This window comes from Amblyomma maculatum, chromosome 1, assembly GCF_055883805.1.
Source record: "Amblyomma maculatum isolate TAMU_Amacu chromosome 1, ASM5588380v1, whole genome shotgun sequence".
Classification (NCBI taxonomy): domain Eukaryota; kingdom Metazoa; phylum Arthropoda; class Arachnida; order Ixodida; family Ixodidae; genus Amblyomma; species Amblyomma maculatum.
In genome coordinates this window covers 311413374-311437859 of record NC_139344.1, presented here as the reverse complement: position 1 = coordinate 311437859, position 24486 = coordinate 311413374, and the positions used below count along the sequence as shown (strand labels likewise).

Below are 24486 nucleotides of genomic sequence, written 5' to 3'. Positions count from 1 at the left end.
GCTCTGTCCGCCATGTTTAGACAGCAAAGTAGTCTGCATGGATGTTGACTTCGGCGAAGCCGTCTTCGCGAGACATAGCGAGACTGCTTCGCGAGAATTGGAACGCGTCCCAAGATGGCGGCTGCTCGCGTAGCCGTCTAAGTAGACGTCTACGAGGGGGTATTGGAACGCACCCAGACGCTTACTTAACTTACTTTGTGCGACTGCTACTGCGCGTTGTTTGGGTGTGTTGCTTATTCGGAGTTTATGGTGATCGCATTGGAAAGCCCATTCTCAAGTCAGTCATTACGTTTGACTAATAGATCACAATCGCTGTATATTCAAGGCCATGACGGATGAAGCAACAATTATGGGGAAATTAGAGTGTCTCAAGGAAATCAGGTAAGCTGCATTTTCACTTTTCCCTTTCGTTTCCATGTTTACAGCGACAGTTTTCTCATAATAACGGATGGGAGAAAGCAGCCTAACCGGGTCGTCACTGCGCGCTTCTTTTCATGCGATCGATTTCTTCTGTTTTTGCCTTATGTCGAAATGCATGAATACGATATTAGTGCCCATACTGGACACAAATAAGCTTCCATGTTATCATAGTGGTTGTTCGTTGTTTGAGTGCGTCGTTTCCAGTAAGTGATGCGTCAGGAGACCGTGCCGCAGTGAATATTTAGTCATAAACGTGTGTAAACGCTCTCCTACAGGGCACGCACAGTTCAGATGGAAAAGCTGAAATCAAGACTTCGGAATGAAATAGAGGCTACAGAGAATGAAGAACGATGTCTCCAAGAGTACAGGCATGAAATGGAGTTGTTGCTGCAGGAGAAGATGGCCCATGTGGAAGAACTGAGGCAAATTCATGCTGACATCAATGTGGTAAGTATCAGAAACCGTAATTTAGGTTTGAATATGCAGTTCTATCTTACTAATGAGCCTTTTTCTCTGCGAGCACCTCGGCTATTGCGCAGTTTGTCAGTGTGGTAAGATTGTTTCACTTGTCTCTGGCTGTTCCAGATGGAGACTGTGATCAAGCAATCCGAGGAAGACAGGAACAAGCACTTGGATGGGGCCAAGCAAATGCACCACGAGTACAAGCCACTCAAGGACCTGGTTGACAGGCTTCGTCTGGAGATTGGCCTGACGAAGCTGCCCGAGCTGCATGAGGAAGACCAGACCTTCAAGCCAGAGTCAGTACACAAGTCGCATGCCGTAGTGGTCCTGGAGCCTTGTGTGACCCTTTCTTGAGAATCCTGTGGGGCTTTATTGCCTAAGTTGATTTTCACATCTTCTCTCTCTCCATAAAATATAGTATATAGTATATATGCGTGCGTGTGTTTAAATACTTGCCGCAGTACAAGAAAACTGAACTTTCAATGATGACATCACAGATGCTGCTTCAAAGCGGCACTGTAAGCGGTGGCTTGGATCATTACTTGTCTGAAATGGCAAAAAGCAAACTTACAGTTAAGACCTTTAGGAACACAGAGTGATTGCCTGCAAGTGCCCATAATATCACTGAGATCACAAAGTGGGAAATTTGGAAATTTATTTGGACTGCAACGAAATGCCACCTGGCTGTGAAACATTTAGGGGTGCAAAGTATTTAAGGGTTCCCTCGCAGATCCTTCCCTTGCAAACATGGCTACGCTCTAAATTAATGCCATACACATAATTACTCATTAGCATACTATGTGAAAGACAACATGATGTATGAATGTGCCTGCTTGGCCCAGAGGAAGTGTGTGTGTATCAGTGTTCGAGGTTTCAGTTTGATCTCTGTCTAAATTTTATTTTGCTTTTTAATTCTGCATGTGATGTCAAACCTTTTCGACTAATGTAAGTTTTCTCTACATGCCGGCACCACTGGGTTCTCTGCTGAATGGAAGTCTTAACACTGTCACATTAAATTGGAGTCTGCGGAGGACTCACTGTAAACGTTTCAGGGGCATCCGGTAAATCTCTGTCGTGCCCGTGACATTGGAGAGTAGCGTGTTGCTGCACACAGTGGTCTAGCATTGGCAGCATTGCTGTGCATGCACCAAAGATCTTCACCCTCGTGCCAACCCCTCTGAGGAGTGGCAGTGAATTCCCAGCTGGCAAAAAGTGCACCTGGCAGCTTCCGGTCACGTAAACAATAAAATTTCACATATATTTAGCCTTAGTCGGCAGTCAGTGCAGCATGTTACGGCCAATCAGTGATGGTGGTGCGTGCAGGTTCTTTGAGAAGCAGAAAACCGAGTGGCATCAGAGCGACATGACCGAAGCAGCCCTACCCCCGTCCCTGGCCGCAGCGGTGCAGCAGATGCAGCAGCCGGGGAGGAGCAAGGCTCTAGCCGAACGCCCGCAGCCCTCGGCCTTTCGCCAGCAGCCGCCACCCATGAAGGCAAGTGCCATTCAAGCGAAGGTGCAGCTATCTGCGACCTTCCATTTCTCGTCGGATGGTGGTCATTTGGAGCTGATCTACTTGCAGCAGTAAAAGCTCTGAAATGTCAGCCAAGGAGTTTGGCATCCTGCCCCTAAAGATGCATTGGGGCCACAGGTAGTGGACTGCCCTGGCAAACATGTCAGGCAAAGTGTTAAGGAAGTGCATGGTGCTGACGCTGCACTTGACTGTTCATGCCCCTGCTTTTCATACCTCTGCTCTATACCCCTGCTTTTCTGAAAGGAAGAGACTGTTTGTTGATTCCAGCATCGATGAAATGCTTCCTGCTGCTGCACAAAGCTAAATGTTTTGCTGCCTTGCATTGAAAGAGTGCTGCAGAATTTCAGGAATGGCATTCCTCATCAACTCCCAGTGCTCTTGTGGCCAGATCCAGCTGTGCTGGCATTGGAGGGCCTCCCACACGTTACCTCAGCACGAGCTATTCATAAAAAGTTATAGCTGGAATTTCGCAAGTATTTTCTGCAAGACTTCTCTGCAAAATAATTGAGCAACTGAAAGCATCTCGTACAAAGAATTTAATGGCCATCCTACTACTAGTGAAGCTGGTGAAAGCAGTTAGCGGCTGAAGTATGCCTAGTTTCCTTCTGAGATGCGGGCAAATACAGTAGAACCTCTTTGATACGTTCCTGGTTCATACGATTTCCTGTTTCATGTGCTAAAAGTCGCGGGCAGTAAATAATTTTCCACAGAGTTAAGGCCCGTTCACACTTGCGACTCGTGGAGGTCGTTCGACCGTTTTGGTCAAAAAGCAACAGTCGCAGGCCGTTCGACCACTGCTTGATTTTCCAGCTTTGCGACTGCTGTTCGCAAACCGGTAACCAATCAGCGGCTCAGCTGAATTGAACGTAAGTTAGCTTTACTCTATGCGATGAACAGTCAAGATAGACAAGATTGGAAAGCAATCTGCAGGTCGCATGCAAACATTAGTCATGCTGCGTGGCTCTCTGGTTGCATGAGACAGCCAGCCGGTCTCGCGCCCTTCGCGACTTGCAAATGTAAATAGACCTTTAAGTTACACAATTTTTCTACCGGTTAGTAGATTCTTGGATAGCACGATTTCCCGGTTATAACATTAGAAACTTGAACAAATTGTGGTCGTACAATTTGTTTTGCAACTAACCGAACCTGTGCTAACGAGCGCTCGTGACATGAAAAACTGAAGAACGGAGCTCACCCACCACAGTAGCTTTCTTGCCTTTGTGCAAAGGGGGCTTCAAAGCATCAAAGAAAGCCAACATATGAGAGCATGACACGGAAACATGACTTAATGAGGAGAAATGGGGTGCTTTAGGGGCAGAGGGGTGACCCGTTTGAGAGCTACAACTCTCTGTTTGCATGCGAACGGCTGGGTCTGGGGTGCGCGCCGCATTGCCAAAACACAGAGTTCGAGCCATCGCGATGGCTTCTCCACATGTCACTGATGTAAGGGGGCGAAGCAAGCAAGGAAACGATTCCGTCTTGTCATTGCCCTCTACGACTAAATGTCTTCCGCGCTTATACTCTGTTTCATACATAACTGTCAATGCAGCCAAAGGTACGGAAGTAGTCCGCTGCAAAAAAAATTAAAATATGTGTCGCACCACCTCTCTCGCATCTGGTTGAGTGGTACGAAGCGCACACTTTGCTCGTTTTATGAGCGGCCGATGTTCAACCCTCAGCGTAGGTCTGTTTTTTTTTCTTCAAAAATTTGTCCCCCCCCCCCCTTTCCCCCTTTTAAATAATTACTAGGTACAAAGCTGGAATGGGAGCTATATATAACTGCCCGATTTTCATCCAACTGAAACGACTAGTTTGAAAAAGAGACCACTGTGCACTTTTTCCGAAGGAAAAATGCAGTGCAGTGTGTTGATAACGGACGCGTTGAGGAATGCTGTTTTTCAGCATTCAGTGACTTTTTTTGCATGCTGCACACAATGAATCATTAATTGTGGGATTACAGAATTCAGTGCAGCGTCGATTATTTGGAGCGGCCTCGTCTGGAGACTACGCGACATTCATTGCTGATGTGCTTGGTTTATGGGCCATCGGACGTAACAAGTGGTGTAGTATATTAGTGCATTTGCTGCTGTAGTTGATATTGTTATCTTGAGAATACGACGTGAGCTACCATAGTTTGTGAAGAGAACGAACGAAGAGGTTGACAAAGCTTGCCGGCCTAGCTGCGAAAACCTGAAACAAAAGGAGTCGGAAAAAAACATAAAATAAGTGGCTATGCTTTAAAGAACTGGTGTCCACACCCAGACCTTGTCTTCAGGCCGGAAATTGACATCACGTCTCCGGAGGTAGTAGTGACGAGCATCGGTACGCTGTTGCTGTCGTATGTGGAGTCTGGCCAGTTGCTGAACCTCCTCCGCACTTTTGCATACTAGCCGGGCATCATCAGCTACATCGTCTGGCGGTGCGTGAAGCAGCATGGCGTCAAGCTTGGTGATGACTTGCCTTCCATGCACTAGCTAGAAGGGAGACATACCGGTGGTCTCCTGGACTGCGGTAATATAAGCGAACATTACATTAGGTAGTACCTCGTCCCGTCTCCTGGACTGCGGTAATATAAGCGAACATGACATTAGGTAGTACCTCGTCCCAGTTCCGATGGTCGATGTCCACGTACACTATATCATATCGGCTATAGTTCTGCTGAGAATTTCCATTAGTCCATTAATTTGCGGATGATACGCTGTAGTTCAGCGTTGGCTGGTACAGCTTAGACGCAAAATCTCCTGAGTGAGTTGCTTCACAAACGCAGCGCCGAGGTCAGTAATCAGCACTGCTGGAGCATCGTGCTGGAGGACAATGCTCTCAGTGAAAAACTTGGCTACCTCAGCAGCCGTTACGGAAGTGCGCGGGACTTGCATAGCGTGTTAGACAGTCCGTCGCTATGATAATGTACTTGTTGCCTGATTGCGACATCGGAAATGGGCCCAAAAAATTCCTTCTAATGGTATGAAACGGAGCACACTGGCTCGATTGGCTGGAGAAGACCCGTCGGTCGCATAGGAGGTGTTTTTCGCCTTTGGCACTCGCAACAGGTTCTTGTATACTAACGCACGTAATTTGAGATTTTCGGCCAGTAATATTTTTCTCGAATATGCGTAAGCCTTCGGCTGTATCCTAGATGACCAACGGTAGGATCGTCGTGGCATGCTTCAGTGACCTCACTGCGCAGGTCTTCCGGCACGACAAGAAGCCACAATCTCTGGCTGCTGTCGAAATTCTTCTTGTACAGGACACCATTCCAAATCTTAAATGCAGGGAGAATATGCAGGAAATCTTCGTTTCCTGCGAGATGCGCCATCAGTTGACGAAGCTGTGGATCATGTCGTTGCCGATCTGCCATATCGTTAGGATTCAAGGCCCCAAGGCAGCTGTCTTTCTCATCATATGTGCCTCCTGGCGACGGTCCCACAGGTGCTCAAGACAAGCAGCCAGCGTCATGATGTCTTTTTTCCAGATTTATGCACGATCGTGACTTCGTACTGTAGCCGAAGGCTCCACCTTTCAAGCCGGCCCACGGGATCCTTAAGATTGACCAGCCAGCACAGCGAATGGCGGTCGGTGACCACCCGAAATGGGCAGCTGTGCTGATAGGGCTGAAACTTGGTTATGGCCCAGATGACGGCGAAGCAATCTTTTTCTGAAGCCTTGGAAAGAGTTCGGCTTGCGTACGCAATAACCCGCTCGCCACCTTCCTGGAATTATACAAGCACTGCCCCTAGTCATTTGTTGCTGGCATCCGTGTGGAGTGCAGTGTCGGCATTTTGATTGAAATGGTCTAATATAGGTGGTGATAAAAGGGCTTGCTTTAGTTGTTTTCTATTTTCTGAAGAACAGCGCGACTTGGACAAGGACGGAAGGAAGATAACATGGACAGGCGCTGACTTGCAACTGATGTTTATTGCTCGGAACGTGGTACCACGTTCCGAGCAATAAACATCAGTTGCAAGTCAGCGCCTGTCCATGTTATCTTCCTTCCGTCCTTGTCCAAGTCGCGCTGTTCTTCAGAAAATGGCATACCAACTCGCCCAAGCATCGCTTCTAACATGCTTTAGTTGCCTGAATGCTAACTCTCGCTCTTCATTCCACACAAAGTTGACGCTGTCTTTCGTAAGGTAGATAAGGAGCGCTGCGATCTAGGCAAAGTTGCGAACGAAACATCTGAAGTAAGAAAGCTTCTGACAGTTTTCTTGTGTGACGATGGTGGGAAAGACGCCATGGTCGCTGTTTTCTCGGTATCTGGTTTCACACCTCTGTGGCACGTCATCCAGATAAACTAGACACGTCTGCCACTTCAGTCCGGCAAGTACAGTGTCCATGGCGCGTTAAAATGTCGCATGCGCTGTGCATAAGCCAAACGGCTTCACTTTGAGCTCATAAAGGCCATTCGGTGTTATAAACGCAGTCTTCTCTCGGTCTCGCTCATCCATTTCGATCTGCTAGTATCCAGTTTTCAAATCAATAGACGAAAAATAGCGGGTGTGATGGAGCTGATCGATGGTGTCGGCGATTCGGGGCAGTGGATATACATCCTTTGTCGCCTTGTTGAGTTGTGGCACACGGACTGTTTGAAGGCTGGATGACATCGTCATGTAGCATTTCCCGTACTTGTTCCTGTATAGGAGGTATTCACTTGACGTCATCCGCTAGGGGTGCTAGTGGCCGGCATGGCATTCGCCATATGCGTGGTCGTGTGTGCGGGCTCCGCACCCAACCGCAGTGTTATAGCAGTGTTCAACTCTTTGTGATCCGCGGGGTGGGCCTTTCTCGTCTTGAAGGAATTTCTGCGTGCGCCAGCGAAAACCATGCGAGTGAGTGGATACACCCGTGGACTTCGTGGAACAAGAAAAACAAAAAAGGCGGTCTTGATAAAATGTTCGACTTGTGAAAACATCGGCTCGTACGACCGCGGTAACTTCGTCGAGGTGTGCCGCGTACTACAAGACCACTGCTTCACGTTAAATTCTCCGATATCGGTGCCTGCCTCGTGAAGTGCGGTCTTAAGTTTTGCGACAGGTGAAGAAATTAAAACATATAAATACATTAAAGTGTCTTAATGTTTTGACAAGCGAGCGAGACCAAGAGCCACACGTGCATGAAGGTGTCGATGACCGGCGCGCCGTTTTTAGAGGTGAGCGAATTGCGTTGTGTCTGTTCGCTCAGCTAGCGCTCTGTCACTTCCTGCGACTTACAAGTGATGCATTACAAATGTATGAAGCATTATCACTGCACATCGCGTTGTTGGAATCCCAGGTTCTACGGGTTATGTGCATTTCAAGCAGAGCTACGTTGCCGACACTAAATTTGCAAAATGTGCTCTCTGGGTGTGCCGTTTATGCTGCGAGCACGTGGCAGTATTAGTTTTTTGCTCGACCTTCTTTCCCCCAAAATTAAGCAACTGCACTGATTCGCTTTAGTGCTGGAACAGCGCTTGTGCAAGCTTCCATCGGCAGTTTACCAACTACCGCCACTATACGTTTCGCGGCCATGCCATCTTTGGAACTGGGGCAATTAAAGTGCTTGCTGTCTCCTCAAAATGTGTTCTGCCTCAGTGGCTGCTAACAACGAATTTAATGAGCTGCAAATCGTATTGCGCGCAATGGGCAGTTGGCCACTTTCGCTGTCGAGCTGTTGCACGGGTGAATGCCTGGTTGCAGCACTGAACAGGCAGTGTTATGTTCCGGAGAACGAAAATACCACTGCAGATTCCATGCGCATAAAGGGCTACACGAAGAAAAGTGGATGTGGAAGTATTTAACAACCTGATAAAATTTTACAGATCACTTCCAATATACGGCGGGCATGCGCCGGTGCCACCGGCGACCTCGGGCATGGCGAACGAGGCAGGACGATGCTCGCGCCATCTGGTAGTACGACCTCAGTGAATACCTCCTATTGCTTCTCTTTCCTTCAGAGAAACTTCGGTACGGCAGTTGGCGAATTGGGTGGGCCGCGCCATCGACAATAATTTTATGTTTCGTGACGGTCGTCTGGCGAGCTCCGGATGTCGTTGAAAAACAACTGCAGTAGCGATACAAAAGTTCGAGTAATTCGCATGTCTGAGACGACTCAAGTTTTTTCTCGATGTTCAGTTGCAAGGGTTTTTCCTCGCGCTGTACAGGTGGAATATCCCTCTCGCGCAAGACAACAGCCTCACGAGCGTCGCTTATCTCTTCTATATGGGCTATAACTGCCCCTTTTGTCACGTGCTGCGGCTCGTTCCTAGAGTTCGTCACGAAGATGTTGGCACGTCCTTCCTGAACATCGGTTATTCCCCTCGCAACACCAATTCCCTTCGAAAGCAACATTTGTACATTTCCTTCCAGGAGGCCTTCGCCACATGCGGATGTGTTGGCTCGAACAGGTAGAAATACTGTCGAGAGCAGTGGCAAGTTCACATGCTCGGAATCAACTTTAAGCGCAACTGGGGTGGCTCTACAAAACCTTGGCGATGAAGAACGTGCTCGAAGGGTCAACTTATTCTGCTCTACATCGATGGAGCGCATTTGGCAAGCACTCGCAGATTATGACTAGCAGCTTACCGGTATCGCTCAAGAGGAAAGTATACAACAGTTGCATCTTGCCTGTACTCACCTATGGGGCTGAAACGTGAAGGCTAACCAAGAGAGTTCTACTTAAATTGAGGACAACCCAGAGGGCTATGGAACGAAAAATGGTAGGGGTAACATTAAGAGATAGAAAGCGTGCAGAGTGGGTCAGAGAAATAACTCAAGTTACCGACATTCTAGTGGAAATTAAGAAGAAGAAATGGACATGGGCAGGACATGCAGTGCGAAGAGAGGATAACCGATGGTCGCTGAGGGCAACAAACTGGATTCCAAGGGAAGGAAAGCGTAGCAGGGGGCGGCAGAAAGTTAGGTGGGCGGATGAGATTAAGAAGTTCGCAGGGGTCAAGTGGATGCAGCTAGCACAGAACCGGGTTAAGTGGAGAAATATGGGAGAGGCCTTCGCCCTGCAGTGGGTATAATCAGGCTGATGATGATGATGATGACATCGATGACTGCACCATATTCATGAAAAAAGTTGATTCCGAGAATAACATCCTTGGAGCAATTCTCTACGATCACAAATTTGGCGGGACACGTCTCATCGTGAATTTCGACATGGGCGGTACATTTTTCAACGGGAATTACGAGGTGACCTCCTGCGGTTCGTATCAGAGGCCCATCTCACTGGGTGGTCATCTTGCGAAGGTGGCGACATAACTTTCTGCTGAATACCGAGTAATCGGCGCCAGTGTCAACGAGTGCAGTGACCGCGTGACCATCGATTATAACGCCTACATTACTAAAGGCCTCAAGACCGTTTCCGAGTGTGCCGTTATTCGTGGTGTTAGAGGTTAACGTGCGTGGAGGCTCTTTCTTTCGGCCGAAAGAGGAAGAGGAGACAAGCTCTCAGGGCGAGACCCGTGAGGAGGCGTGGGAAGGCGCCGTGGTGAGTGTGAGCGGGATACACGGTCTTCAATTTGCATCGGCGATGAAGAGCATCGAGGATATTCACGGTCATCGATTTGCATCGGGGATGAAGTGTGTCGAAGAGGCTCCTGGATATCTTGGGGTTGTTCACCGTAACAAGGTAGCCAATCGCTCCGGCTGAATCCTTGCAGGCCAAGCTCTCGGTATGGGCAGCGGCGGTACATGTAGTCAGGTTCACCACAGTAGAAACAAAACGGTCAGCTGTCCACAGTCCTCCAGATGGCGGCTTTTTGCTGTCTCCGCAGCTCTGAGTTGAGGTCCAGAATCCGTAGCCCGTTGGTACTGGTGAAGTACAGGCGACGGCCGACGGAGAATGGCAGCATAACTCTGAGCCGGTTGTTCTGAAGCAGCAACCATTGGCCCAAGAGAGATGGCTTCCGGTGTGAGTGCCTGTCGCAGTTCCTCACGAATGGCTGTAGTGATGTATACTGGTGAAGGCTGCTCAGGAGCTGGGAAAAACCTCCTGAGCTCTTCATGTATGACTTCGCAAATGATTTCATGGACGTCGGTGAGGCCAGCACCACTAGGGCCAGACGAGGCAAGGCTCGAGGCGTTGGGTAGGTGCCCAGTCGCTTATAGTGGTTTGTTCTCGTGGCCGATGCGCGCTCAATGTTAGTCGCTTCGGCCACAAAACTGGCTACTGTAATCGGCGGATCACATATAAGACCGCCAAAAGTCTTGTTTCGGACGCTCCGCATCAAGGCGCATACTTTTTTTTCCTCGGTAGTCTGTGGGTCCGCGCAAGCACTTCAGCGCAGCACGTCCGCTACAAAACTTCTCACACCTTTGTCAGGGCCCTGAATTTGAGCTTGGAGGAGATCTTCGGCATTCTGTTGCCGGTGCTGGTCCGCAAACGTGTGCACCAAGAGCTTCCAAGAGGTCAAAGAGGCCTCGTGGTTCTCGAACCAGTATCGTGCCATTGCCTCCAGAGAGAAATAGATATTCTGAAGGCACTGATCGATCGGGCATCTACCCGTTGCGGTGTGCAACCCGTAATGCTGAACCCAGTCGTCAACATCATCCAGGCCTTCGCCACGAAACAAGGTGAAAGACTCCAGGATTACCGGCACCTAGATGATCCGCGCAGCAGCTGCACTGTTGGTTTGCTGCAGCTGTAAGGCCATGTTGATGTTATCCCTGGCGATCTTCCCATTGGGCAAGAGCCCCAATTTCAAAGCTTGGCCTTGGCCTTGTTGACGTCGACTAGCGCGGCTTTCAGGTGCTGCAGTAGACTCTACGAAAATTCGGCGGCCTGGACTTAAGACCGGGCTCGAATTATGTGTAAGGTTACGCTGCATGGGATTTGTACCCAGCACGTCCACCAAATGTCACATCTTAGCCAAAGGACAAGACGATAACAGCGACCGCAGGTCAGCAGGGCAGCAGCAGGAACCAGTGCGACGGCGGCAATCCCTCAGAACACAGAAACACAGAAGAACACAGAACGCGCCAGCGTCTTCTTCGCAGAACGCTCACACTTTCTATTCTTTGGCTACAGCATGACATTTAAAACTGCATATTCGACTGAACTTTGGAGTATTAATACTGGATGTTGTGCTGTTGCAAATAAATCTGTTTTTGTCACATTTCGCAAAATTTCGAATTTTTCATGAAAAAAAACTGAAATGTAATAGTTTTTTGCAAGCCATTCAAAATTTTCTGAAATTTTACATCTCTATCTATAACCTGCACCTTGAGCTTGGAAACTGCCAGAATAAAAAAAGATACCCTCGTGGATAGCCTGCACACTTACATGGAAGAAATATGACTAGGCATTTGCGACAGTGCAGACAGTATTAGTTTGTTTTCAAAACAAATCTGCAGCAAAAACATGACCACAATGCTGCTATAGTTGTTGCCCAAGGCTTTGCCGCCCTTAAAGGTGTACAGTGAAACTTTGTTAATTCAGTTTCCACTAATTCAATAATTTTGACTGCTGCCCCGTGGCTGGCATCAGTTAATCCGGCTAAGCTCCCAAGTGGCACTGTGTAGAGGTATGACCTGCTCAACTAACGATTGCCAAATGTTCATTGTTGGGCCTCAACTGAATACTATTATGTTGCTTCCTCACTGCCGTGCACTGGACAGTCTTGCTTTGCTCCTTCCTAGCTGTGTTCTTAAAAACATGCCACTGCGATCGCCTCCCTCGTTTCCATCCACATGACATCCCTGCCATATGCTGTTTGTGCGCTGCAACCTCATGTACGACCCTTGTGGAGCAGTGCTGTTTCCGACACTCCCATAAAGCTCACAAATTGAACCACTCTATGGATCTGCACAAAATTGTAGTTGTTGCCGACTCTGCAGCAGTGCTTAAACAAAGTGTGCTGCAAGCATGGCCAGCATGACATATAAGGTGCAGCCCAGGGTAAACGTAGTGTGTTTAGCAAAGAATGCGTAGATAGGTTCAAAAAATGGTGGCTTACGATGCGCTGTCTTTCTAGTAGGGGGACAACTAAGCAGTGACATCGTAATAGAAACAAAAAAAATGTGACATCTGGATACTGAGCTACAAACAATGCTGCGACGCTTCAGCATGACACCTAAGATAAGGACTTAGAAAACACGGCGAGTGCCGACTGCCAACTATATTTTTAGTCAGTCACTTCTCATGGCGCCTTTTTCCTTCATTCTTAGTTCAGGTGTCGCACTAAATTTCAGTCAGTTTGTTAACTTGCCAAGAGGTGCAGATTTAGGTATAGTTACAGCTCCTTGTGTAGATCCTGTTTTTGAGCACCCAAATTTGCAAGCAATGGGCTTTGGCAGGAGTTTTGCTCTCATAGAAAAAGACAGTATTATAAACTTTTATTTAATGAGTTTAAAACCACAAGAATCTGATTAGTGACGAAACATTTATGCCTGCTGTGCATAAATGCCATAGCAGTAGTGTAAACAGCACTGCACTTTTCTAGTGGAGTTAGGACTCCGTTTTAGAATATACGTATTAATCGATACAATCCAAATAGAACAAAATGCAATGGAGAATCTGGTAATCACTTGCTCCTGGATATTACTCGGGGTGATTTCAATATATAAAGCAACTGACCTCAGTGAAACCTTGTCCCACACGGAGCTTTTCTTGCCTGTACCATGTGTAAATGCACATGGCCATGCCACTAACTATACTCCGTTTCATACATCAGGTGCAACGCAGCGAAAGCTACGCAAGTAGTCCGCAAGAAAAAAAACAGGAGGCGTATCACTACGCGCTCGTTCTGTTGGCGAGTGGTTCCTGCCGAAACGGGCTCTATTCTGAGCATACACGTTTGCAATAACATGCTTCGCATGCTTAGACATCTTCACAGAGCGGATCTTATAGAAAAAATGCGCACCAAAGAACCATTTTCTCGAAAAGAGATGCGCAGCACGGAGGGCACAGCCAGCGCCATCTGGTGGCACAACTGGCAAGGTTGTGGGGCAGCAAAACGCGGCACGAACAAAAACGACATAAAAAAACATACAAATTAGCTGAATCCGACCTTTTCTCCCTAAAAAAGGTGCTTTTTATGAAGTTGATGGCAAATGTAAAATATATTAAGCTTGCAGACAAAGCAACTATTATTTTCTCTCGTCAAGAGCAGGCACTATTTTTTATCGCGGATGCGGAGAGCGCAAACAAGAGCTGTAGCTTTGGTAGTGTTGCACTTGATGTATGAAACGGAGTATAGAACTGGGTACATTCGATTTTCCAGTCTCGGACTACTTGCTGACAGGTCTCGGCTTCTGCTTGACAGGAAGTAGCGTGACAGTCACATGACCTTGCAAGCTCTCTCCATCGTTTGCTTTCAGCCGCTCTTAGCAGACGATGCCAACCATAAGTTTTTCGAAATGACACCGTGCACATGTTTATCTTTTGGCGTACGTGTAATACTAAAGGTAGATACAGAATCAGTCAGTGCTGTTCGTGAGCACAATGTGACAATGTGAAGCGTTTTACAGACCTCAGTTTGGCAGGGTTTTCTTGCCGTTGCTGCTCACGAGGTTGTTCCAAGGGCCCAGCTCACTTGCCTCGAAAGCAGGCGAAAGAGTTTGCAAAAGTGTTTACAACAAGCGTTAGCTGCTCCAGCACACAGTGGTTCGCTTGCGACACTTTCAGACCTGCGCACTGAAAAGATCATGAAACTGGTGAACTTCTGGACAGCGCGATATCATATACACGAACACGAAAAGTATCCAGAATGCGCTCAGAATCTAACTCAAAATGTTCGCTGGCCCAGGACCTTTACTAGTGAATGGAGCTTCTGGGCTGCCCGAGAAAAATCGAACACCGGACAGCTGTCAGCCGGACAGTCTCGGACAGTCCGGGACTGATAATTGAATGTACCCACTGTGATGGGCATTTATAGGTGGTGCATTTTTGGTGACATGCTTTAGCGCATTTCACAAGCGACGTGTTTTTGTAGCCAAAAATCACTCTATGCATGCCAGCCTTAACGTTCAAATAGAAATAACATCTGAAAATTGGAGGTTTTGCATTAGGATCAGACCGTATCATGGGACATACAACACACTTATTCTCTGATCTGTGATGATAAGGTAGGATCATGCTGACATAATGTATGCTAAAGTCAATTTGTACAAAATCCTTTTCAGTGCTTAATAACACGTAAGCATTGTAAACATTCAAAGCAGGATTTTCTCGGTGTTTGCAAGAGCCTTCCCTGTTAATAAAGCTTTCCCCAACATTTTGAGAGTATAAAGCACATTTTTACTTGAAGCCACTACCAAGTGCACTGTTCGTTATTCAAAGACGGGGAGAACTTTTAAAACAACAACAACATGACTTTTAATTGTCCAATCTGCACTCACAAAGACACTGGTCAGAGAGCGTCTCAATGAACCATGCACCGCACTGCTCCGTAAACGCTGAGTCTTTCTTCCACTTGAAGGGAGCATGTGCACGAGCGTCCCTCTCGCGCGCCACCCACCGACCACACAACACAACACACACGCACACAGCCGTACTTCGGGGAAGAATGGCCGATTCCAGTCCGTATACGTCCCTCCCTCGGAGTCAGTGGGATGGCCCAGATGTCGTGCCGTGAAGACCGCGAAGACAGCACCCAGAATATTCAACATGCACATTGATTATAGCGCTTCTGCACCAGAAACACAAATAATCTTTGTGCATTATTTAACTCGGTGCAATCAACACAATCATTCAACCCTATTAGAGGTGCTAGGAGGTTATCAGAGTTCAACACGTAATGTGCGCTTCTGTACAAACCACATCTGACACTTCCCACTACTCTGGCTCCTGTGTGACAAAAGTGAGTAATACGGTCACAGCATGATGAGTATGTAACAAAGCAGAACGGTAGAGTACTGCTAGAAGCCATCTGACAGTTGCTGTAAGAATGAAAACATTCATGAAGAGGGGTAGAGGATACGAAACAAATATTTTTCGTATCAAGATAAGAAACCATCTGACATGGTTGAATTGCCACACCACTACAAAAAGGCTGCAAGGCCGCTCAAACAGTGCCATATTCATCACAAATTTCGCATTACACAAATTAATATCACTGCAAAGAAAACAGCCGTTGTAAATCACGCATATAGTTGCATTGCAGGAAAGTCAAAATAATGACAGTCATATACGGTGCTTGATGCTGCACCCCAGGTACCATAGTGGAGAGACATTGACACTGAAGGGAATTTCACAAACAAAATGGATTGGCATTCATGGGGAGCAGCCACCTAGTTATTTTCATGCTCATCGGGCTACACCTGCAAGTGCGATTTTCCAGTGCTACTTCTTATTATTAGAAGCTGGCCTTGAGCCAGTTACTCTGTTCATGATTGACGGAGCCAAAACATTCCCATTTTCTCGATCCTTGTAAGCCCCGGGAAACCATTCATAGATTTTGGAATAATAGAAGGACACAAACACAGCGCTGTCCTTCTATCTTCGTCCTCGTCCTTCGCGCTGTTATTCCAAAATGTATTACCAACTAGCCGGCACCTCAACGCTTGTTAACATTCATAGATGCCAATGGTAAGTCACTTTTTTTCTGCTTAATGCTTCTGTTGAAAGGTTTGAGGGATATTCTACAGTGAAAGCTTGTTAATGCAGACCTCGATAATTCCAACTGCTTAACTTGTCCAACCAAGCCCCATTGAAGTCTGTGTATAAAAAGCCGTTAATTGGAACGCAAGTTGATTCCACCACGGATAATAACTTCAACTATGCACTGTTACACCTGGAAAGCCTGGAATCCAGCACGTGGCCAAATAAACGCCTTATGATAAGGTGGCACACTTACAATGTGGTGCGTTTCCAAAACGGGAGTGAAGTGAAACCATGATAGAAGGGACAAAGCCAAAATAACGCCATGACCGGCAGGGCAGCCGGCAGCGCCGAAGTAGGATTTGGCGGCATTGGCAACGGTCGCCTTCTCTCATTTCAGTGTGACTTCCGAAACTTGAAACCAAATGCTCTTTAATTCGAATCCTGGTAATTTGGAAACATGGATAATTCTTACTGTCAGTGCAGAGCCAACACTCATGTAAGCCTGTGGTGTCGGACGGATACTACGGTTCTCACACTGGTTACGCTACATCCAGGTATGACAGCCACTGTAAATGATTGCCAAAATAGCACTCCTCAAACCTAAACTGCATGTGCAGAGTTAACCGCTCACATGTACTAGTGTGGCAAAACACGGACGTCTCTGATAATAGGCTGACTACCAAGTTTCGATATCGCTTTTATGAGCCCACCCTCAGTGGCTGCTATCGGGTGCCAGCTAACCAATTACAGTTGCGCGGTGTTTCGGAAGATCACTAACAGTACTGAGAATTTTTCCTGGCTTCCGTCCATGTGGTTCTACCACCGGTTCAAAAATGTGCACCCGTCAAGTGTCGCAGTATGTAGTGCAGTGAGGCTTCACAAGTGATTCAGGCTGCTTGAGACAAGGTGAAGGGTGCTGAGGAGGTCCTTACCATTTTCTAGCAGTTTTGCTTTGTAGTGTGCACGCACTAAAGCATTGGTGCGAGTGCAAAAAGAAAGTGTTTCTCGTATTGTTCTTATTAAAACAGCAGATGGCCCAAACAAGTTTGCAGTGATGTAAGAGGTTCTTGTCAGTTTTTTTTTTTTTTTTTTCTAGGCCATTTGATAATTTTAACTTGGAATAATTCAAACTTCTTGTCAGATCTGCCAAAGCTCTAATTAACGAGCTTTTGCTGTATTCAAGGGGGGAAGTGGGGATCAGATACCGAAAATCGCAAAAAGAAATGTTTATTTTAGAAAACTAATCTTCTTGGCACCTACAACATTCATTAGAAGTTGTACTGAAATATTTCACCCAGAAACAAATTCTAAGTGCTTCAAACAAATATAGAACAATATAGTATACATAGGCACGGTGTGCTAGTTTAGAACTTTCGGACATGTTTTCTCAAAAGTTTGTTTTAAGCTTATCATCTCACTCATGGAAAGCACAGCACAGCACTGAAGAGTGCATGGATTTAAATGTCGCATTTGTTTTGTTGTTATTCCTGAAATCTGGTTTTGTGTTCAGATAGTTTCAGATTTACCATTTAGGCTGACATTTATTTTTTTTTCCCAAGCAGTAATTAGGCTATGGTGCATTAGGATAAGGTGCATACTATAAAATAAATAAAAGAAATTTAGAATATCATGATTTAGTGATGAACCACAGTGGGTTCATGCGAAGGGAGTAGGAAGCATACTCGAAGCAGGGATTATTCTGCCCAAGTGATTATATATGGCAGCACAGAACTCAAAAACTACCGCCGTGGCGGTCGAATGCCCAACTCATGCATGGGGGTGAAAGGAACCACGTAAAGAGGAGAGGAATGTTCTGCTCACCTTGTATAGCTACACGCTCGTGGTGATTAGTGCGTACAATTCAGGCGGTCTGCTCGGCAGAAAGTCTAAACTGCACACAAACTGACCAAAAGACGAGGTACCCAAGGCGAAGGAGCTCGTCTCTCAGAACTTTGTGTCGCACCTTGCCTCTTGGCACTTGTATGTTGTCCTCAGAATGGCTGGCATGCATATCAAAGAAAATACATATTTGCACATACAGGCATAAAATTCACGTTTAAAAAGTATATTTAGGTTGGATTACCCAAGTTCTATCTCTGCATTTATTTAAAGCTTATTTAAATTAAATACTGTAAATATTATTTTACTTTTGAAAACCAACTTTTGAAATTGTGTTGCAAGCATCCTTTGATCAGGCAATGCTCTCTGGAAACTAAATTGAAAGTTCCCTAATTCAGTAGCAGTTCACCACAATGAACAGTGGAGAGGCAAGCCTCCACTACGCAGGCTTTAAATATTTCATGCATTCCCATAGTTGTGACTCGTCACATTCAAACAGCAGATGGATGTGGTGATTACCTGTGCAAAGGACTTTAAAACATGAAAACCAACACAAATGGTTTACCTGTTTCATACTTCCAAAGGTATTTACATTTCATTGCTATGCTTACTCTGTAACATTACCTGCGTTCACCACCGGCAGCGGAGGCTCTACTGGGGACAGGCAACAATAATGCCCCGCTAATCATTGGTCTGGCCTCTCCCAGTTAACAGGAATATCCACCGCACAAAGAAGTAGTCGTAACAATGGGAAGTTTTTAATTTGAAAACAGAAGAAACCACTGTGACCTGCCAAAACGAATGGACCACATATTTCATACTTCCAAAGGTAATGTCACTGTTTTGCTTACCAAGTGATGTTCCTGTATATTACTGAAAATAAATTTTCAACATTTACTGCTGACAACGGAGGGGCAAGCCACTACTACCGCAGGCTGTGAAGGCAATGAAACTGCCTCGCTGTGGCATTGGTTAGGGAGTTAATCATAATTAAAAATAACCACTTTTGGTTTTGGTTTATAGGAGTTAACGTTCCAAAGCAAGTCTGGCTGTAAGGTACGCCGTAGTGAAGGGCTCTGTATAATTTCGACCACCTGTGGTTCTTTAACATGCGCTGACATCGCACAGTACCTTGCTTTTGAGCATTTTATACACCTGAACTTGTTTGAAACAGTGCACCAGCTTGCGCACTTAGTGCAAACCTAGTAGAGTGCTGTTTTTTCTGCCGTCAAGAACACAAAAATATCTGGGAGTGCCTCATAGCCACTAGGAAATGGGTCACATTGCACTAACATACCCAAGAATGCAGTCATTCAAACAGAAATGGCAGGTGTCAAGCCCATTACAACTGTTAAAAGAAAGAAATGCTCATGGAATACAACAAAGGAAGCAGAAGGGCCACAGTAATAGCAACATCCTCTGGTGCGAGAGAACGCAATTATAAATATCTTTACTAGGGGTGTGCAAAAATGAAATTTCAAATACTCATTGAATACAAATATGGGGGGAAAACACCTTCGAATATCTACTAAGTAAAAAAAAAAAAAAAAGTTACACATAGCACAAATAAAATTAAACTAGAATTGCACAGAAGTGTATGCCTACTGAAAACTTCAGTATAAATTTTATACAGGATTCTGTATACAAATTTTGGGTACTACAAGAAGGGCCTGCATGAAATCTGGCAGAGCTGTTATATTGCTGTTGAATACAGTAAACTCTCATTTTAAGATCCGGATTAACCAAAAGCTGGAATGAGCCTGAGAAAACTGCTAAGACAGTAATTTTGTCTGCATTTGAGATGAAATCAAAGTAAGACGTTAAGTGCTCTCTTCTACTTCATTATAAAAAAAAATTGCTCCTGTTGGGAAGGCCTTCACAAAATGGTTCCATCGTGTATGCCTCGGTGCACAGTCCATGCAGTCTAGCATTGTGGTGAAGCGCGGGGGGTTATGAACCACAAATAATGAGCGACGCTATTTTCTAGCTATTTTTGTAATTGTCCACTCGCTTCATTCAGTTCCAATGTTTATCAATGTTGCTGGCACTTGGTTCTAGACCACTTTCGTGCAGATGAAGTGACCTTTGAATAGGCTATGGATGTGGAGTCGGCTGTGCCCTTCGTTTGCTCCTCAATGGCTCGGTACCCATCGATGACAATGGGCATGGCGCATACAGGAAACTCGCGCATTGCTTTGTAGCTGACCCCCACCTCACTCCCCCCCGAGAAAAACGCAGACAACCCGCACCCCAACTTTTATAACATGCTTATTCAATTTTTGCTGCGGGTTATATACAAGAAAAGATGGTATATTGTTTACCGTTATAGACTTGACGACTTGCTGGAAACTTTTTTTGGTCTTGTGTTTAACCAGGTAAACAGGTATAAAATGCTTTGTCAGAGAAAGGAGTTCAACTGGGGCAAATGTCTTTTTAGGGAGTGAAGTCCGTAGTCACGAAATTCGTAAGTGGCATAGCCATGTCCAGGGAAGAGGGGATCCTGTTGAGGAGTGATGGGAGGCTGCCACGATGGCCAAAACAGAGCTTTTGTTTTTATGGCTACCCTATTACTTTTGAATGATCTGTCTTGAAAAAGAGTATGTACCAATGACACATTTTGAGAAAATATGATATCAACTTTTCATGCTTCCACATGGTCCACACTCCCAGAAATGCACAAGACTTGAAAATTACCCTCCACGAACTAGAATTCCTTTTCTTATTTTTTGCCAGAACCATATCTGGTTGTTAGAGACTTTAATGCCTGCACTATTTTGTGAGCTTGAATGGACAGACACAAGAATCCAGATTATAGAAGATTTTTTTTCTGTCTAATATTTGTTTACTGAATGCAGGTAAACCATCTTACTGTTCCCCAAACACTTGTAAAATGAGTTTGTCCTTTAGTTCACAATCTGTTTTTAACAATTTTAAAAGGTATGTGCTGGGTAATCAATATGGGAGCGATTGTATTAATCAGCTTATCATCTGTGCCGTCAATCGTTGCAAGTAAAACTTGCCACTGGACGTTGCACCTGGCTGTCTGGGTAATGCTTCGAGGAAAAGCCAGTTGATGAAGTATTTTTGGGACATTCTTAGTGTTGCAGAACTGTTCACTGCCTGTATCCTTGCGTACACTTTGTGGCAAAACTATGTGCCATTTATAATTAGCTCAGTAACCTGCAAGAAAATGTGGAAGAAGGTTCACAAACTAAATTCTGCCTTCACACTTCCTCTTCTATTATTCTACTTTCCTTTTGGTTGCCTCACCATATTTGATATTCCAATTATGTAAACAAGTGTAGACGAGCAGGCAGATATATTAGATGAACAATTCTGCACAGTTTCAAGTTGTTCACTCTACACTACACACACTCTTTTTATTTAATATAGAAAAACAGCTGAGAGACAAAAACCTGCACCAAATTGCAGTGCAAAAAGAGAGTATGATAGTTTAATTACCAAGGGAAACAGACTGCACCCATTCCTGACAGAATACATTATGAAATGCATGCTGATATGACTGAATCTTCAGTAGAAGCAATTTTGAAACTAATTAACAAAATTTGTACTGTTGGAAAACTCCTGGAGGTTTAAAAGAAAACTTTAATTGTACCATTCATAAAACCTAGAAAAACACCAACACCCCCAGCAGTTACAGGTCTGCTGCCGTCACTAGCTGTATAGCCGAAGACAAAAGACAAACCCCTATGTGAAAAATGCTAGCAGGTGCTCACCATAAGCCATGTCTTATTCTCATGCATGAAACGCAAAGAAAAAATATCTACACAGTTTTACACTGAACACATTCATATCCATCCAGCACTGATTTTTTGTTTTTAGGTTTCTAAAGGAAGCAGATGTTTTTTCAAAGCAAGCTGTACTCTATTAAACACAAGGTATAACCTTGTCACCTTATTACGCTCAATTGCAGGCCTGCCTGTCCTGTCATCAGCAGATCCATCGCAATGCTCCTATCTGCCCCCTGTGCAAGGCCAAGAGCCGTTCCAGGAACCCCAAAAAGCCCAAGCGCAAGCTCGAAGACTAGTCAAGGGAAATGACAGCTATGCATCCCTGTTGAAAGGGAATACAGACAACCACGATGGTGGTCTGCTAAAAAAGTAGAGACAGAATGACACAAAGCTCTCACCCTTTCGCATTGCCAATGCACAAAGTCCACGTGAAATTCTATTTTTTTGCCCAGTCTTACTTCTCACGAGTAATCACATCATATTTTTGTTTGTGGGGCATGTTACATGATACAAGTACAGAGTCCTGCACACATCCTGATCATAATGCCTAACCACTACAGGACCTATTCAACCTGCTCTCATCTCGTAGAACGACTGTCTTTTCATTAATTGTGGTGTTCAGAACGGCTTGTATCTCAAATGCTTCGACTTGTGAAACCTTTGTTTAAGCCAAAAGAAGAGAGCAAAGCATCTGCTGTGGGCGTTAGCTATGGTGTTGTTACTTTCTATATAACCTGTGCCTTTGATTGCTTTTTCACAGTACATTGCATTCATCATTGTCATGGCAGTATTTTTTCCTTTAAACATTTCGCCCTTGACTTTGTGTGTTTTTGTGCTCATGCCTGTTGCAAGATTTTCATTACTGCAGCAGTTTTTCATTCAGTTTATGTTGACAACTGATGTGCTTAGTATAAGCTTGGCTGTGAAGTATGTGGAGAGAGAAAGGGATGGGGACCCACAACACAAAGTAATGGAGATGCAGTATAAGTGCGCGATCCATTAGACTCAGTTATGTAATTTGGTTCTCCCCAGTAGGTGGATAATACATACTACAATTTCCACTATACGGTATGCATATTTGACAGGAATTTAGAGTTTAGCATTTTGCGTAGGTAATGTTCATGATATGAGCAGGATGCTACAAGGGGGTGGCATTCCACAGTCTCGCAGCACTGAAGCCGTTGATTTATGAGAACAGTATTGATATTTGGCAATGTAATTGACTAGCATCTATTTGCATATTTTCCGATCACTGGAGACCAGCTGTTTCTGTGACAATTTGTTAGTTTCAATGATGTTATTTTTGGGATGATTCCTTAATTAAGTTTGTCTCATTTTGCATGGATACCCACAAAATATGTACTCAATGCTGCTTTCACTGAGGAATACGACATCTGCTCCAGTTATATGCTGCGATAATGTATAAGTGTGTCGGCTCATATTTAGCTTGGTTCTCAATATATAGAATGGATGTAATGAAGAAAAAAAAAAAAAACACATATAGTGTTGCTGAAGTATGCATCCCTTGTTCAGTGTTTGGTATGTAAATGTTAGGGTATTGTCGATGTGGAAAATACATATGTTAATTGTGGTCTGCAAGTAATAAATGTGCCAAAGACGGTTTTGTGCCCCATTCTGATCTCCTACCGCTGCCAAGTACAATCATCCTAGGAAGCCTGTGCTGCTCTCGCTGATATAACCCAGCATACTGGAATTGGATTATACTGTGTGGTGCAGGGAAGAGTTCCATTCTGAACTTATGATGGTGTTTCTATTGTGATGTCATCTGGCAAGGATCTTTTTAAATAATTTGCTTTTGTTGCAAATGCTATGCACCATTCGGTTCTGTTTAGGGAAAAGGTTTCGTTCCTAGTCAACTCTAGAGCAAAGGAACATTTCCATTTGCAATCTGTCAACTCTAGAGCAAAGGAACATATTCGTTTGCAATCTGTCTTGTATTCATCTGTAAAATAGTAATGGTAGCAGGCTCACTCGCATCCTTAAATTAATGATTCATGGGTAAAATGAGTCATTTTCATAGGAAAGAAGGAAAATATGTCCAGATACATTGGATAATTGCTTATACTGTCAGCATAACCCCTTAAAAATCCCATGCATAGGTACAACAATGCTATTAAATCAATCAAAGTATCTTTATTTCGCAACTTTACAAGCTGAAAAAGGTGGCCGGAGAAAAAGCTGCGTCACTGCAGCTTGACTGCGCTCCAGCCACCCATCAGCAGTGGAAACGTATTACATTAATAAATTAGAAACAAAACAAATATATTACACATCACGTACTGGTACAAGAGCATATGGACATGCAGAAATGAAATATCACAGTGATACTGGAATGAACAATTAAAAATGCTCATAACACACTTGTCAAAAATTAAGAAAAAGAATAAAAAGTTCTCTCATACAATGTTATTGTAAGGTGACAAGTATTTTTATACACTGCACTCTACATAAGGTGCAATAGTAGTGACATGCTGAAATTAATAAAATAAAACAATATGCATAGTAAAAGTAAAAATAAGCCTCAAAAATACAAGTTAAAATGATTGAAAAGAACAAGCATGGTAGCGCGTGAGAGAAAAAAAAAAACCTACATGCTTGTAAACAGAATTTTCCCTAACTTTCATACGAACAGACTTGTCAAGCCTCTTTTTTGTTAACATAGTAATGTCAATATTTAATGAGTAGTAGTAATTTAAAGCTGTTGGCAATGTGTACTGAATTCTCGCTTTGCCGTATTTTGTACAGGAAAAGCGAACATGCCAAGGAGGTTGGTGACGAAAAGGATATGTTGTGGTATGTTCAAAATGTGCAAGATCGAGAAACATCTAATCTGCCCTAAACAGCTTTATTATAAGAAGACAAGATCGTGTGAGTGTACAAGTCCTGAACTCTGATTCGGTATTTTTCAAAAAGAGGTGTTGTATGTTCTAAATAAGA

The 24486-nt window shown here is 44.7% G+C and overlaps 1 protein-coding gene across 1 annotated transcript; it reads left to right on the top strand.

Moving 5' to 3' along the window:
- Window positions 1-93: 93 nt before the first annotated feature.
- LOC146207086 (zinc finger C4H2 domain-containing protein) lies at window positions 94-23150 on the top strand. The gene is made up of 5 exons (XM_084597720.1): window positions 94-381; window positions 696-867; window positions 1006-1178; window positions 2206-2374; window positions 21711-23150. The coding sequence occupies exons 1-5, from the start codon at window positions 329-331 to the stop codon at window positions 21822-21824; spliced, it is 681 nt and encodes a 226-aa protein (XP_084453846.1). The 5' UTR covers window positions 94-328; the 3' UTR covers window positions 21825-23150.
- Window positions 23151-24486: the final 1336 nt, after the last annotated feature.